The sequence below is a fragment of the Lethenteron reissneri genome, chromosome 21 (genome assembly GCF_015708825.2).
Source record: "Lethenteron reissneri isolate LAM-NWPU_2019-01 chromosome 21, ASM1570882v1, whole genome shotgun sequence".
In the NCBI taxonomy this organism is placed as follows: Eukaryota; Metazoa; Chordata; class Hyperoartia; order Petromyzontiformes; family Petromyzontidae; genus Lethenteron; species Lethenteron reissneri.
The window spans coordinates 15,095,920-15,114,253 of NC_083799.1; the positions used below are offsets into that span (position 1 = coordinate 15,095,920).

Here is an 18,334-nt window from a genome sequence, read left to right on the forward strand (position 1 = left end):
AACCTCGATAACACGCTGGGAAAAAAGCTGCTAATTTGTTGATATTTTCTGTCTTGATTTGAAGCTTTCGTGACTGCAGGAATCCATACTCTTTGGTTCTTTCGGTAAAGTCACGTAGGTAGAAAATTAATAGATCACGACGTTTCGATCGCAATACAAGCGACTGTCTTCAGGTGAGAGAGAGAGAGAAAGCTACTGAAACAAGGCCTTGTGGTAGGCCTGAGATGGTGCAGCCTCAGGGTAAGAGGGCGGGGCTAGAGATGGTCTGCCTGAGGCTGTGGAAGTGGCTATTGTATTGCGAGAGATTAGCATGTCAATGTACTAGCTAGGTATGCTGCAGCATTGGTGACTTGCCTAGTATGTCGCAGCATCGTTGACTGTGCAAGAAGGACATCCGGCCCGTCAATACAAAGACATCCAACCTAATAATGCAACTCAGAGAGTCAGCTAAAATCGCAAGAAGGATGGAAACATCACAGCAGGTTAAGACTTTACCTGGTTAATCACGTCCTTCCAATGATTGCTCAATTTGTACCCATTTTCTCGGTTGAAGTTGTGTCTGTGTTTGTATATCTGGATGGCTTCATGAACAAATCTCTGATTTTCTTTCTGTTCGGAGAAGATTCCACCCAGTATCCGTTCTGGTGGCGATGGTGGTGGCAGTGGTGCATGGGCAAAGATTTCGCCAGATCTATTCTTCTCAAAGCAGTGATTCCACAGCAGGTAGTGCTCAGCGGGGTAGCCCAAAACATAAATGCAAAGTGCAACTGCCTTGTTAGGCAATGTAAGTCACACGCAGCAACTGTGTTCAAGCCAAGTTGTTAAGTCTCTGCTCCCGATTTAGCACGGTTGGCTGCGTACGGTGCGAGAGGAGTTCAACATACAAATGGCCTATATGGTAGTGCGCATTTCGATAAGAGGCCCTGCACCAGTGAGGGAAATTCCACGTTCCCATGCTGGGTCGTGTTCTTTGCCTGGAAATGACCACTGCAGATGTGTGTGTCTATATCGTGGTCGTCTATTAAAATGATATATTTGGGGAAGAGCAGGATTTGAACTCTCGTATATTTCCAATTCTGAATCATGCACTGAATCTACTGTACCTCGGGTGCCAGAGATTTCCTCCAGTGCTTCAATTATACGATAAACATGCACAAAAATCCATGGTCACATATTTGTAATGTTAAATATTGCTGAGACAGTTGTGGATTTATACAGTGCGCAAGTGAGAATTCAGAGCTTGAGATGTGGAACAGCACGGTCGTGCCTCACTACAATTTCCTCAGTCCGCTGCCTCGCAAATGCCCTCATCTAAATTGAATCAAAAGTGTATCGTGCAATTGTAACCTGTGCCAGTCGTTTTCAGTCTTCCGAGTCAGACATTAGCAGACACTCCAAATCCATATCACTTAAGTTGGTACTGGTGGCGCAGTGGTTCACGCTCCGCGCTACGAGCTTGTAACCAGTCACGGCTAACAGCGGTGGTGAGTGACATGCGACCCGGTCGTAGCACCGTGCTCACTTCGATAACCCCACACTGACCGGCGTGGTGAAGCGTGGTTCGAAACAGCCGCCTATTCCTGACGTGTCATGGGAGTGTCTCCAGCAGTTGATTGACAAATGGCTGACATGTCTCATTGCTCCCACTGCGTCAATGCGGTTCGGCTCCACACGGGCAACGCGCCGCCCTCCCGTGGTGCGCACGCCGCTCCAGTGCAGCGACTCGGGGGCAGTTAATCTGTTAACATCTTCCCTGCAGCGCTGTGAGAGACCCAGTATAGGGCGCCACGGTGGAAAGATGTTAGCTACCTCGCCTGGAATGCAGGAGGTCGTGGGTTCGATCCCGAACCTGACACCTGCGTATTTGGAGTTTGCGTGTTCTCCCTGTGGTTGCGTCGATTTTTTCCGATTCCTCTGGTTTTCCCCTCCACATTTAGAATCAACATCACGCATTTCGAGTATTTGGCTGCAAAAGATGTCCACGTGATAAGCCACTTCTGAAAAAGAGCTTCATAGCTCAGTGAGCCTTACTGGGTAAAATAAAAAATTGTTGAATAATTTAGTTTAGAGTGGTGTGTCTCTAACTCTTAATGTAAACTAAAGTTAAATGCCCCTATGCTTGCAACACAGGCTTCTCCAGATTGTACTTTGATGACAATGTTGAATAAAATATTTTGAAACATGTCTTTATTTTTCCTTAGCATTGCTAACTCTAGGGGTTTTTTTTCCCTTGGTAGAATTCTTACTCCTCACTGAAGAACTTTACACGGAAAATATGTCTTACATGCATTACTGTACAGTTGCGTTGTGACACATTTGGACATATCGCACTCTCTCGCTATGCACACTAGGCCATGCATCCATCTTTATTTGCATGTGCATGTTGCCTCACGCTTGGCCATAATGCACATCGCACACCCTTGGAATGTTTGTCACACTTGTGATCTCCGTAGACAATGCAAATAAGAGCATCGGACACGTGTAGGGTCCAGCGGTAGATCTGGTGGCACGCAAGCGGAGTCATGCAAGTTCGAACCCTGGTTTGAGATTGAGTCAGTTCGTCATCCCCCACCGCACCCCGGCCCGCCCCCAATTTGTGCAGAAATCAAGAGCTGTTATCGTTTTGGACAGACTCACCCCCGCCATAGGGATGTGGAATCTTCACACCCCTGCGGCAGGGCTGTAAAGGGGAAATGAGTACTACCGACATGCGCATTTGAGCAGGAAATCGCGTTTTGACCCATCACTGCTTTTGGAAATCTCTCTCGTTATCTATTGTTGGTTTCTGTATCCCATGTGAGGGTGCAATGTCCCACGAGTCCAAGTGGCTATCATTTCTTCCAGACTGTAACTTGTCTGCAGTAATAACGATTCATCATAACGCCATTTCCAAAACTGTCTGAATTGTTTAGTGTGCCTGTTGATTTTTTTTTGTAAGGCACGTCAGCGTGTTTTCTCGCCGCTTATTGCCTATGCCGTCTGACAGGTGATTCTGAACGAACATTGTTGTTCCAATGAATCTTCAGGGGCGAGTGCTCAAACTGGCTGGAAGGCTGAGCTGCAGTGTCCACTTTAAAAAAAAAATACCTCATTGATTTTATGTCCGCCGGAATAGGGCTTTCTGCAATGGCTCTAAACGTGACCCTAAAGCAAACCTCTGATTAGCAATGAGTGATGGACCATGACCAAAGTACCTTTCAACTTTCTTCTGAGCGAGAGAATGAAACTACGCGAGGCTTCTTCTTCTGCGCGCCTTTTCAACATAAACAAAAAAACGAGGACCCAAGATCCAGCTTGAAGCTTTTGCCTCTCAGAGGCGGATTCGGCTGATTCGCAGCAAAAGCAGCCTGCCGTGCTGACTCAACATTTTACATCACAGCCACGCACAAAGGTAGCAAAATAGCCTTGGCAGCTTTCATTTTGGAGGTAACTCCGTTGCTGCTTAGCAGTGGAGATAGGACAACGCTAATACGCATTTTTGTACACTTCCGTGCGTATACGCATTTGTAGAAATGTGCCAGTAAATGGCGGTTTGCTGAATCGGCACTTCTCAGGACGTTTTCAGTATGAAAGCAAAGGCATGATAATTGTGTTTTTACCCTTCTATCTGGCAACAAAACTGACACCTTTTTTACAAGGAGTCATGTTTACATAGACCACAATACCTGCAGTCATAATGCAAACAAAAAACATAACTATGATAATGTGCACTGTCCTTGAAGTTGATTGGTCCACACCCGAGACAGCTTTCCTTAGAGCCTAGTCTCACATGGTGTTGGACCAGATGACGCCAAAAGGTGCACAACTCAAAGACAACGCACCATCAGAGTATGAGAGCTCGGGGTAAGCATTTAAAGCAAAGGCAGTTAACATGGGCAACGAAGAGGCTTCATCCCAGGACTACTTCTGCGTGTCCTTTTCGACCGCGGTGTATACGCAAACCCACCCGAAGCACTTCGCTCGAGAAAGGCAGGCATCTTTTCCGTGCATTATGTTGCCAAATGTAAAAATGACTAAAAACACTTGAAAAGGATTTATGCTCAACCGTTTGCAAAGGATTTCACAGCAATAGGTGAACAATGGAAAAAGTAAACACTGTCGCGCAAGCCTGCGCTGCTGGGCAATGGGAGCTGCTCCTATTAATCTGGACTGCTTGCGAATTTTGTTCTCGTCAAGAGCCGTTGTTGCATTATTAATACACAGTTCACAATACCTTTGAGAAAGAAGTCATGAAGAAGCAGGTGGTTTTTACATTTTGCTTGTAATTTGCACAACACCGGGGCTGCAGCCGCACAGGACATAGCTTGCAGGGAAGGGAATCTTTTTAGAGGTCAGAGGTCAGAACGAGCACACAAAAGAAACAGTTTCTTGCTGACAGACTGCGTGATTTGATGTGCAGCGAGATATGTATTTGAAAAAGGGCTCACGAGTCCAACATGTGCACCGTGAGTATAATTTCCTCGGGGACAAATTTCACAACGTTGAACAATGGACGCTGAATACGTTCACCTCAATTTTTCTGTCCGAACACTTCTCTCAGTTGTGTGGCAATTTTTTGTGTTTATATATATATATACGTAAACAGCGTGACAAAACCGCTTTCCATTGCTGTAGATTGTATAGACACCTTCTTGGTTCTTTTGGTAAAGTCATAGACACCTTTCAGAAAACACATTATGAGCAGCTCAACCAAGTGCTGTTGGATCGCTCCGGTCTCATCGCCATGGTCAACCCCGTGGGCCTTAGCCGGGTCATGATGTCGCGCCGTTGTTGCCTTTGCACGTGCTGTAGGTGGTGTTCAACGGAACTGAGCTGAGCCATCCTTTCGGCCTGACACACTACGGGCAGTACCTCTTCTGGACCGAGTACCGCCAGGGATCCATTTACCGCTATGACACCATCAGCAAAAACGTCACGCTCATCATGAAGGGGAACCCGCCGAATTTCGGGATCCGCGTCTACGACCACAACCAACAGCAAGGTAGGAAGCCCCCTGCTGCCTGCTGGGGTTGTCGTGGGCATGCCTGGTGTTGCGCTGTGCCCTCGAGGGTTTTTCAACCTACCTTCTAAACAAAATGAGTTTCCGTCCAATAGCTGTCCCATAAACCACACGGCCTTCTGGGAGTGCATTATTTCAGTCGCATTTCTTCAACACAAGTAAACTCTGGACCGGTTTCGACATTCAGCGTCTCATCAGCAGAGCCAGACTTGCTTTAACCGATGGTGTTGAATTGCCAAATGTTCATCGGCAATGACCCTCTCTGTAAGTGTTTAGTGCTGAACAATGACTCCGTCTGTGGCCAAAGATTTGACATTCGTTTGCCGTGGTGAGTGCGCCATGCTGTATGCGCAGGTGTAATCGTGACTAAGGAGGAGAGCCAATTGAAGAGAGTGCATTAGTCCTGAATTAAATCGTACAATCATGTGTAAGTCCTTGTGGCTCTATAAGGTCAGGCTTTGCACAAGGCGAGTTTCATAGCTCAAACGGCTAAATCTGTCATTTTCTGAATTGAGGTGTGCGGTTGGTGCAGAGGTCCCATTCGGAGTAAGCGACTGTAATGTGCCAATTGGGAATCATTGGTTTTTACATTAGAGCTGGTGGTTGTTTATGTTCTGTTTCGTGGCAAAAATGGCCATACTTCTTCCTCTTCTTTGCCTCTTTTATTGAAATACAAATACCACCTTTGATTTTGTAATACTAGCATTTCCCCAAAGACAAGAGCACAAGGGGCAATAAACAGTTAATAAATTTGCGTTTGCACAGTCCCCGCATACTTCTGTGCACCGATTTAGCATCTTAATTTTATTTCTTCGTCCGAGTGTCAGCTACGTTGGCCCTGTTGTCGCACGCATTACGCACGGCCCAGCCGCCAAAATCTGGGCTGCTCAATAAATACGTGTGGTGCAGTCTCATTTGCACCCTTCAATGCGCTGCTGGCGGAGCTGTTCGTTTCATTCTCGTCACCGTGCATTTTTGTGTCCAGGTGGGTGTAAAATAAGCCGGGACGGCCTTTCGATCGGTTCCTCTGCTGAGCAGATGCGCGGACCCGTTTATGCCCTTTCAGTGCGTAGCCTCGGGTTGTCGTGAGTGCCAGCACCAGGGAGCACACGACTCATTTTTGAGCTGCCACGTAATTATCTGGAGCAGAAAACGATGTTGGTGCGTACATAAAAGCCTTTCACCCAATGGTGACCATTATAGTATTTTCTAAGCCACACATCTTAGTGAGGACAGCATGCCCTGGATAAAAAAATAATAAATAGCACACTGTTATATTTTGTACATTTTAGCGGCATCTGTACAGACATGAAGGTTTTTTTAAAGACGTTCCTGTTAATGTTTTTCTTTGTATATTGCCGATTTCGAAACGAATATTTTTAAATGGCACACACGGAAAATGTTTCGTTTCAAAGTAGAGAATACTCGTGACGTCATGTGTCACTCTCATCATGCCAGCTCTTGCTTGCAGCCCAGCGGGAGCCCCTTCCTACTTGGCTTCTGTTCAGTTTGCGGACGCAGAGGTTGCTGATTAGTCATTCAGGCCTTCTGTAAAAGTTTGCGACGCAGATTTTTTTTTTTTTGCCGAGGAGTGATTCGAGCCTTCAAATGGCAGGAGACACTGAGCTGGTACGGCCTCGATCCTCGTGGGTTCAAACCTTAAGCTTCGGCCACACGTAATTAAAACGGGTTGTCAGGCGCAGTTAATTGAAGCTCTGAGTCCTGTCACCAGTGATCGCACATCGTATTCACGTTTTCCAATTGCATGTGTTACGCAATCAACACTGTTCGCAGGACACGTGGGAGGACTGCCTATTGTCGGCTGAGACAGACCTCTTGGGTTTGTCTTTTAAAAGCGCCACGCTGTATACCCCAGTCGCATTTAGTTCTGCGACTACATCTTCCAGGGGGTGTTTTCTCACATGTGATGTGATTGGCATGAGCATCCAGGATGTGAGAGATGAGGAGGTTGCGGTGGATGTTGGGGTTTAACAAGGAAGGACAGGGTGAGAAATGAAGAAATGAGAGGAAGACTCGAGGTGGTAGATATCACAGAGAAGACGAGAGAGAGAGAAAAGGCTGTGGGGTGTGGTTCGGTCATGTGGAGAGACAGCAGGCAAATTATGTGGGTCAGAAGGTGGCAAAGCGATGCAAGTGGAAGGAAAGAGACACAGAGGAAGGCAGAACAAAAGGTGGAGGGGGGGGGTGATGTGGTGCGATCAGACCACGGTGGCACGAGGAGCGGAAAGAGAGATGGCGCAGGACTTGGCAGCATGAAGGTTGGCAAGGACAGCGGGACACCGCGCACGAGCAGGACAGACGCGTGGAAGAATAAGAAAGATTCAGGATGTCAAATGTATAATCTGGTGACATTGATCAATTCAAGAACCAGACTCAACGCTTCAAGTGAGGAAACTGAGACATGGGGAATACTTATTTTGTTATATTTCAGTTCTATGCTTCTTAATACGGTGATCGTTCGTTGTTGTTGTGTCTATAGATCTGTGAGTAATTGTCTCACGCGCTGCAACATATTGCACGCGTTTCGAGATGTGATGGGCGCGTGACAAATTTTAGCTGACGACGACGACATAACTGGAGGCGGACGCCTTGCCGCCCGTGCCGACAGGAACCAACAAATGCTCGCGGAGTAACGGAGGCTGCGGCGTCCTGTGTCTCGCCATCCCGGGGGGCCGTGTCTGCGCCTGCTCCCACGACCAGCTCCTCGATGGCAACAACTCGACTTGCAGCGGTGGGTGGCCGCCGGCCTCGGCGGAGGCTCGTCTTGACGGGGCGCCGTAGGCAGCGGTTCATTATGTGCGAGACGCTCACTGTGTTTGTGTGTGTGGGCGAGTCGTACAGATGTCCCGGCGGAGGAGCCACCCTTTCCTGAATAAATGAAGGACATTCCTTTGACTCTGCGATGTGAGAGGAGGTGGAACATCTATTGCTACTTTGTTTAGAAATTGTGGTATTTTTTTTTTTACACGTCATTTATACTTGCAAATAACCCAAGTCGCTCTTGCAAAAGCAACAATGTTATTTTATGTTTCTCAATAGCTTTATTTCATCTCCTGGTTCAACATGCGTACACGGGGTGGAGTGGCGGTGCAGTGGTTAGCATGCTGCTCTCGGAACACGATGCACATGAACCCCAAAGGGTTCAAATGAGTGAGACCTTGGGAAAACCCCAAAAACTGAAGCAGAAACCCCAGGAACTGAGAGAAACCCAAGAAATTGGGAGGGAAACCCGACGAAAAACAAAGCACAGAAACATTTACCTGTCGGGCAGGTGAGGGCATAGTCCATTCTTTAATAAATCAGAAATATCCTCATGTACTACACCACTGAGTGAACAACCCAAGAGCAGATGAGAATAGCCTTGGAGAGTTTTACGTTTCCCGTTTTTGCTCTTCCCCTCTCTCATAAAAACGCCGTGAGCAATGACAAAACGTTTTGCAGTTGACCCTCACACGAGACCTGAAGCACCTGCGGTGGCGGCGGTGGCGACTGCGATAAACAGTGCCGAGCATCGTTTTCAGGTGAAACCTACAAAACATGCGACAGGAGCCGTTGCTCGGCCGTGAGACACTAAAAAAATTGCTTAAAGGTCGCGAGTCTCGAGGGCCATAATTATCTACGAGACGCGTACGCACGTATGCACGTACGTCTGCACGTCGGACGTCTTTCGCACCGCACGTGGCACACCGCGTCCACCTCGCCATCACGCTGCCCTCGCTTGGGCACCGCATCCCACCACTTGCATTCGCGTCCGTGGGCGGTCACGGCCGCGGTGAAGCGGCGGCCGCAGCTAAAGCCCTCATCCGCAAAGCCATCGCCTTAGCGAATCGAACGAAGCGCAGAGTTCAAAAAAAGAACCCTCTGCGGTCTGGTTTAAGTGATTTGTGTTTATCCACCCCGTAATATGTTTCCATGGGATTCTGCCGTGGCGTCACGGTGAGCACACCCTGGAATTTAGAGGCCGCCAGTTTGATTTCGTCTTCTGGCACAACGGCTGATACAATGAGTGGCAAGTTTCTCAAATGTGTCCCGGTCTCGTCTCTCTTCACCCAGCAGTACGGCTGGGTATTCCACTGTCAGTTGACCTTTAGGTCCTCGTGCGGTGGGGTAGAGTGTGGATATGCTCACCTCTTCCGACGTGTCTGCTGAGTGAAAGAGTCGACCGAATATACCCTCGAGAATTCACTTTAGTTTGCCTTTCTGCCAGCAATGCCATGAACAAGCAACTGCAGGGTTGCACTTTAACCTTTTCATATTTACTGTTTTTTTTTTCTTCACGGAGTTTGTTCAACTCAAAAACTGATCTTTTCAATATCTGACAGCTCATATTTTCCCGTGGCTGCCGATGCTGAGTAAACATACGGTATGATTTAGGAGATAATGAACATTGGATGTAATGTATATAAAATCCAGAACGCACAGACAGTTTGCTACGGTGCTTTGTTCTTGATGTGCATCAATAGCCGCAACTAACAATTCAGAATACTGTTTAAATAATTGGTATGATAAGGCAAAAAAAAAACCAAGCTGGTCTTTAGTATGCCACAGCAGTGCATTTGCCCGTATCTTCACAGTCCCCAGGTATAAATATTACATCTGCAGAATGCCATCTGAGCCCCCACATTTTATGCAGTCCCCAGATTTAAAGCAGTCTCAATGAATGCTTAAGAGTCAGTCACCGTGTCTGTGTGTCTTAGTAACAATAAACGAGTATTTAAGAGTGCCTGGGAGAACAGAGCCACACACGCCTCTCGGGACGGTCCGCTCTCCGTATTGTAACGTTGTGGAGGGGCTATTAATGGAACCGGCAGCCATTGCCATGAAATATTTGTGGATTCATAGTGGCACCTGAATCGTTGGCTTTGCTCTCATTCGTTACAATTGAAAACTGCCACGTCGGTCATTGGAAACGATGATTAGTGGCCGCGTGGTAAATGCTGACGGTTATGATGTTTGTTGTTAAATCTTAAATGTGGCCTTCACAATGAAATCAATGAAAACCTGTTTTCTCTCTCTACAACTTTATTAAACCTGACGCCTTGCAGGGAGGTAGGTTTTTTTGTGTCATAACAGTGGTTTGTCCACCAATGCACACGCTGGCTTGTTCATTTAAAATTTAAGCGCTACGGCTACCGCAAAGAGCCCAGTGGATTATGGCCATTAGCAAGGCTATGGACAGCGTAGAGATATGTAGTCAATTAAACCTACCGCAGAAGAAATGTGTGCAGTACGAGCAAAAAGCATCCTTGACCCCAAGTGGAGGCACCGAGACGGTTTGGCTAAATTCTTGAAGTGCGACGCCGACCACGTGAACTAAACAGCACAAGAAGACAAATGTACAAATTAGCCTGCACTGCAGCAAGCGGGCCCCGAGGCCTGGCGGGTTAAGCCTTTCCTAAATTAATTGTAGCCGCTGATGGACGACAATAAAGCTGCAAGGGGGGGCAATGGCGCCCTGAAGGTCATGCGTTTCAACATCCCCGTGCGTGTGGATTATGGCGCTGGACAAAGCACGAACTGCTGAGGCCACACCGTGGCATTCGGCCTGAAACAACGGGTTTGTTCGAAAAAAAAAAAAGGACGTTTCATAAACATTCTGCGATTGCCCTCGGCGCTCCCGCCGAATTTCAGAAACGTGCTTTGGGTTTAACCTAGTTTTTTGTATCGTGCACCCACGTTCATTTTTCACATTGTATACCTGCCCAGAGGCTACAGCAATGGGGCGTTCAGATTTGTTTTTTTTTTTGTAAAGGCACGCGCGTTAAATAAACATAAGGAAATGTATCACGGGCGGCTTAATGCAAAACCACGACTGCCCCACATTTGTGAGCAGTGGGGAGGGTGAGCGCAGCGGCTGTCGGCGTGGTTGGGCGCCAACAGAGTGAAGCGTCTGCGGTGCAGCTGCACTGAGCGGCTCATAGAATCCGAATCTTTATTAAGACTAGAGGAGGAGGAGGAATCCGATGGGTTATGAAGCTCTTTTTCACAGATGCTCAGAATCAGAACGTGTTTTTGATACTGGAGGAGTCCGATGCCACTGCAGCGCAGCACGTCTCGGTGTTACGTATTTCCGATTTTGCCCACTTGCTGCAAAGATGCATTGCCAGGCAACACACAGTTAGCGGTGACATTACCAGGTAGATGCGGGATAAATGGAAAAGTGCAGCCCTTCGATCGCTTGCTCACGCCGCTGATGGTGAAAGAGCCGCTCAAGAGGGTGTTTGGCCTACTCTTTCATACTGGCCACATCTCTTGGAAGAGGAATGGGGAGTACCCACTCATTACCCCAGCCCCACCAACTGTGACGTGCCGATTCACAAAAACAAGAACGAGGTTGAGCTGCACACAGCGTCTTGTTGTCCGTACGTACGTTGATATTCTTTCCTACTGTACATAGCCAACCGTGCTAATCGGAGGTACGGAGGAAGGAAAACTAAATATCTGGGATGTAATGTGTTTTTTTTCATATTCGCTATGTTTGTGGTATTCGTGTAGGTTGGCATCATCCGACGATCGGATGATATATCGTGTTGGATTGTCAAAATTATAATTTTTGTTTATCCATTGTGCACGCAGAAAACAAAGCATCCTCAGAATGATTGCAAACCAGACAGTATCTATTGACAAAGCACATCCAAAATTGTACGCATGAAATTATAATTGATTTGTACATGCACGGTGGAGTGGACTTCTTGTAACAATAATCATCGATTTTAATTTGATGGTTTGATGAATTGTTACATCCCTGCAGCCCGCCATAAATCATGCACGTTGTAGTGCACCACCAAATTTGACTTCGTTATGTCAATTGCGTTGCACACCTAGGATGTCATGTTCGTTATTGTGAAATATTACCTCGTTTATTTTGCATGGCCATTCCACTCTTGGCCGTGCACATGGGATGGTTCCGGGGCTGACTGGATTGCCGGCTCGCGCACTGCTCAGACATCGATGTGGGTTTCAGTTATAGATTTCATTTCTACAACGACGCAACGCTCGGCACAGCCGAACGCCGACAATTAAACACTGGGATAACCCAAAGGGTTTCCAAATCGTGGGACTCAATGATGCCAGGGGTGAACAAATTAAATGTCAAAAGAATTGATGAAGCTGTGCTTTTAAATGCAGATGAGGAAATTCTATCTGAACCAGGACGGAAGGCAATGTGAAACTCGAGGCAGCAAGTCAATATCACCACCAATGCAAAGTGTGACTTCCAGGGAAACACGACGCAGTCATGGCAATGCCTCAAGGTTAAACGAAGCAATGCAATCTTACACAGCAAATCACCAACATGGCATATTGAATGGAAGGACAATGCTTCAAAACAAATTTTCTAAATGCAGAAGTGTTGTTTATTTCTGACTGAAGGAAGTCAAATCACGAAGGTCGTTCCACATTAAGACGGGATAATGTACAAATACAATTCTTGCACACCATCTGCCAGTTATCTTACTCACAACTACACTAATGCTTATTTGTGAGGGAAAATATTTTTTTTACATAATACAGTACCATATAACAGTACATTTAAGTGTTCCACCCATTGCAGCGGAGATCTGGCATACCATAATTCATTTAATGGTGGAACTTGTGATACAAATAACAGTTAGCTTGTACATGTGATCAAAAGACTCTGTTCGTATCGTTGATCAATGTAGCTTATCATATATCTTATTGCATATTAAAGCAAAGCTCATTGTTTTACTCTCTAAGCACGCATTTCCATTTACTTGATCTCTACTGTAGCTGTAATGTTACGTTAGTTTTGTCAGTAGCAATCAATATTAGAAGATGGACTTCCAGTGCCAAATGTAAGTTTATCCTCCATGTGGCTGCTGCATTCTTCAATGGAGCTCTGACAAGGATCATGTCGCAACCATGATCCAAGCTTCCCGTGAAAATATAACTCATTATAATTCAATACAAAAATAAGCATTTACATTATTGGAACCTCATTTGCCAGTAAAAATATGATAATTAGTTTTTTACCCTTCTATCTGGCAACAAAACTGACACCTTTTTTACAAGGAGTCATGTTTACATAGACCACAATACCTGCAGTCATAATGCAAACAAAAAACATAACTCTGATAATGTATGCACTGGCCTTGAAGTTGATTGGTCCACACCTGAGACAGCTTTCCTTAGAGCCTAGTCTCACATGGGTTGGACCAGATGACGCCAAAAGGCGTCATCTGGTCCAACCCAGGAAAGCTGTCTCGGGTGTGGACCAATCAACTTCAAGGACAGTGCACATTATCAGAGTTATGTTTTTTGTTTGCATTATGACTGCAGGTATTGTGGTCTATGTAAACATGACTCCTTGTAAAAAAGGTGTCAGTTTTGTTGCCAGATAGAAGGGTAAAAAAACAATTATCAAGCATTTACATTGTTGTGGAAAGTATAAGGAACATAATGAAAATAGTAAACAATACGCCTCCTTCAACTAGGGTATCTGTCCCTCCACATAAGAAGTTAGGCTTCATTTACACATCTCATTGGCCACACGGGGTTCTGGGATTCGATTTATCATCACCGTTGGTTTAATCCAAGCCAACAACTGGACCGGTATCGACATTCAGTGTTTCATCAGCAGAGTCGGGCTTGCTTGAACTGAATCCTTGTGGACTCCCAGATATGTATAGGCAAGAACCCTCTCATCTTAGATACGCGCCCTCGTTCCCATAATTGTTTGAGCCCTCGATTCTGTTTAGACTGTTCTGTTTCTCCCTGTGGCGAACAGCACAGAAGTGAGCACAACCTTGGGATGGGGGGAGGAGTGGCTGAATAATTGAGACGAGCGTTCTCTGCAAAGTTTCCGCGTGGTTGACAACTCAACTGGGTTGGTATACGCGGTGTAGGAGCCAATTGAAGTATGCACTCCTTTTAATGTTTTTTTCCCAATGCCACAAAAATATATGCTTTAACAGTTAAATGTCTGTTGAAAATCACTGAGGCCAAGGGAGTGGGACACTCAAAGATGACACTTGATATGTGGATACAATGTCTCCGCGTGGTTTGGTAATCATCTAGTTAGTTTTTTTTTACCATTCATAACTTTTTTTTTCCAATGTAACTCTCATTGCACGTGAATTGACACACATTAATTACGAATGAATAGTCGTTTAGAACTGAAAAAAAACATTTTAACCTGAACCAGAAAATCTACCCCATCTCATTCTGGTATCAAGCTAGGTGATCTCATGCCCCGAGCTACTTATATACACAACTATTCAGAAAGCACCAATTTTACTGATAAATGCACAACATCACCATACACAACCCTCGGTCTCTACTCCAATGCACTTTGCCTAACCACAAAAATCACTGCTGTTTATGCCAAAATACATTAATCCCATGAGTGGGTTACTCCTTCTCTCCTGTTGCTCGTATCGTCTGGAATATTTTTCTCCTGGCTGTCTTTCTCTCACACTGTTACCCATGTTTAAATCTAAATTGAAGATCTGTCTTGTTTCTAAAGCATGCCAACATCGTTATTGAAATTTTTTCTGTACCTGGCAATGTATTGTCCTGTATGTGAGTACTGTAATGCTGGCTATATGTATATAAAGACAAAGATCCCCGTGTAGCCTTAACAGACTGTAGGGGCAAGTGCTGTTAGCGAGCACCTATGAAGGCCGGAACGGTACACAAGGGGGTGGGTGGGCCCGACCGCCTTTGTCTCCCTATAGACGATGTTTACACACCGCACCAGGTACTCATTTGAGGCTGAGTCGACCTAGGGGAGGCCCAGGACCGGTTCAGATAATCGTCACTGGTGTTTGTCGTGAGCGGGAATCGAACCCGGGTCGCCAGGTTTGTAGTGCAGCACGCTAACCACTACACTACCGTACACCTATTACGATTATCTAAAGAATTAGTGATGGTATGCACGCTGCATTTAATGCAAAATACAGGTGATTATATTTACAGAAGTTAATTGATTCCCTGGTAGACCTTGACGGAGACAAATGCACATCTTTACAGCTGCTGCGCATTAGTCCTCGGCTTCCGAGGGTCCCCCAGAGTCCAGCCCCTGGGATGTGTCGCAGGTGAGGCGGAGATTTGCATGAATTATGGAAATGCAGGGAATAGGCGAGGGCAGGCGTGCCTGCAGATGTCTAATAGGCAAACCTCGCCGCCTTTTCCCCGGTGTCAACATTGAGATAAACGGGGGGAAAATCACTTGCAGGTCTCACGAAGCACGGCATTATAACTGGCGCCAGTCCAGATGGTCTGTGTTCAGAGGCAGGGAAATGTTTATGCGAAGGAGTGTGTTAATTACATTAAAATCCATAAACAAGCTACACTGATGTAATATCATTACAAATATAAAGGGACATCTGCAACAACCAAAAACACAAAGTTAAAAAGTAGTTTTACTTTTGCTTGGGTGTGAAATTCAAGACCCTGGCTTTTGAATGAATATTTCACACGGCACACCTCTGCGTTATTGCATTCAGAATATGCCCTCTCGTAGAATGGGCAGATATTGCATTGTTTCAAGGCCTCGAAGCTGGTATGAAATGAAATATAATTCTGTTGAATCGTAATTTTGCAATATTCAAGAACACTTGGCAAGCTCCTAGCTTCTGCAACACCAACCTAACGAATTGCATTGGAAGTATTTTTTTTATTGAACAGAATTTTCGATTTTACAAAATGAAAAGATTCAACAAAGGAGTTTTTTTTAATATATATCAGGAAATCCTTAAGTCTTTCAAGTTATAAATCAATGTATTGCCTCGCTTATTTTGCTGTTAGTTTAAAGCATCCGTTCAGTTTCATTTTTGGTGGAGTGCATTGGGTGCAAGTCAGGCATGCATTGGGACATGATGGGAAAACGAATACCTCAAACACAAATATATAAGCCCTGCTCTATTCAGCTTTCGCAGATTTGCCGGTAATAACATTCTTCTTCAGCATCGCTGCGTAATATTTGTGTGGATCAAGATTACAAACCCGACGAAAGGGGAGGTGGTGGAACAGAAAGTAAAAAGTATGCGCCGCAAATGTTTTATGCAAATTAAACACATTACAGCAACGACGTCTTCACAAACGACGAAAGCTACGACTAACAATCAGCGGTGAGGAAATGAGCTTTCTGCTTTAGATCTGAATTGTTTAATTCTGGCTGCTTGTCCGTGCCGATGGAAGCGACCGTGAGGATGGCTAATTCTGATGCGGTGCATGCACCTCTCTCCCTGCCGACGGCGGCGGCGGCGGTGGGGGGGGGGGGTGTGGAGCTGTGACACGCGCCGACTGCTGATGCCGCCACACAAAGGGCCATGGCCTATCTGCCACGCGCTATAATTTACTGGCCGGTGAATGTGACTGCCAGTGATAGAGGCCTCTGTTTCCTATTCTGTCCAGGCTCCCCCACCCCCCCTGGACAAGGGAGGTAGGAGATAGCAGCTGCCAAAGCAGCCAGGGACCAGTTAAATCCGCTTTAACCATTTACGATATGAAATTGATGTTGGCCCTAATGAAAGGAATAGTTTTAACTGGTTCATTCGGCTACGTTTCTGGAGATTTTTTTTATGGAAATAAATCATGTCTGTTAGCTTACGTGATTTCATTAAATTTTACGATTCTACAAATATTCTTGGTTCTTTCGGTAAAGTCACGTAGAGGGGAAATAATAAAAATAAAACATAATGAAATGATCACGACGTTTCAGCCACAACGCAAGCAACCGTCCTCAGGTGAAGAACAGAGCTATCGGAAAGACAGCATCCGACAGCTCTGTTCTTCACCTGAGGAAGGCTGCTTGCGTTGTGGCCGAAACGTCATGAGAATTTTATAATGTTTGTATTATTTATTATTTCCCTTCTACGTGACTTTACCGAAAGAACCAAGAATATGAATCCCTGCAGTCACGAATGCTTTAAATCGAGATTCTACAAATGTAAACACTAGTTTTGAAATACAATATTACTGTAAAATGTTGCAAGTGACTTTTAACATATATAAATCTAATTCAGATATAGCTGTCTTTTATAGGTAGATCATTTAAACCATTGTAAATACTCTCTTCAGAAAATAATCGAATTTAGTTTGGTATGGTAGGATTGGGCAGAACGCCTGAGTCAAAGCACGCCTCGGCATCCGCATAAACTTTTTTTACATGGCAAAAAAAAATGCAATTCGTTTATTTGACCTGCTCCTCCACATCCTTACCGAGGCTGGGCTGGCGGTCGTGTGCCCACGTGGACCGAGCCCGCAGTGCCCCATTACCCAGAGATTGCCACGCGGGACAGAGTGGCCTCCAAATCCCTCACGGCCTGAGCATCGGGCAGTCGCCTCGCGTATCTCCTCCCTGTCCATCTCTTCCCCCCCCCCCCCCCCCCACTTGACCCTCTCTAACCCCCCCCTTCAATCCCAACCCCATGCAAACCCTCACCCACCCCCTCCCAATTTTTTGTGTGCAGTAAACCCAGGGTACACGCCCCCCTCGTTCTGCCCCACCGGGAGTTTTGCCTGCAAAAACGGCCGCTGCATTCAAGACCGTTGGCGATGCGATGGTGACAACGATTGCCAGGATGGCAGCGATGAGCTCGCCGAGATCTGCCGTACGTCACGCACCACTTTTTGATTGCGTATTTCTGCCCTCTCCGAGCCAGTAATGCTCTTGAGTGTATATATGTGTGTGTGTGTATGCGCGCATAGCAATGGATTCCTTCACAAACACAAAAAAACACTTTGCACATTGTTGGAAAGCAATTAAGAGGCGATGTTCACATGAAGGGGCTGTCTTTATAATGCACGCTCAAAGATGGACTGCTTTAGCCGGGAGGGAGAGCAAGCGACTGGGGCCTTGTGAAGATTTTGGTGACATTATGCGAGCTGCCTTTGCGCTGGTGTCTTCCTCCGTGCGCTGTAAAGCCTTGCGCCATGGGTGTCCTTTGCGCCTGGGTGGGAGCTGCTGTTGCTGATGACGACGACGATGATGATGGAAGTTCACGTTTCCTACCATGGGGCATGCAGAAAGCGGCTTGATTAATTTTCTTTCGTGATATTTATCTCGGAAAAGCAATTACTGCCCCATTTTGGCAGTTTTGTATTGGCATTTGGTTATTTGTGACTGTTTAAGGCCCTCGCGCAGAGCCACGTAGAGATTACCGGTCTGCTCGTTTTGTAAATTAATTAAAATGCCCGACGTATTACCACACCGTCTTCAGACATAGGTTAATTTGAGAACGGAGATATGCGGATGCTTCTTTAGGAAACGTCCTCTTCCCTGAGTGCCGTCAGACAATTTGCGACTTCTGCTGTCCTTCGCGGGTAAGTTTACGGTGCGCGCTGGTGCCT

The 18,334-nt window shown here is 46.0% G+C and overlaps 1 protein-coding gene across 1 annotated transcript in view; it reads left to right on the forward strand.

Moving 5' to 3' along the window:
- Positions 1-18,334, forward strand: part of LOC133345292 (low-density lipoprotein receptor-related protein 1-like) — a 241,380-nt gene that overhangs the window by 121,922 nt on the left and 101,124 nt on the right. Inside the window, 3 exon segments of the mRNA XM_061555928.1 lie at positions 4,792-4,981; positions 7,629-7,751; positions 17,455-17,595. Of these exon segments, the coding sequence (XP_061411912.1) occupies positions 4,792-4,981; positions 7,629-7,751; positions 17,455-17,595 (454 nt within the window).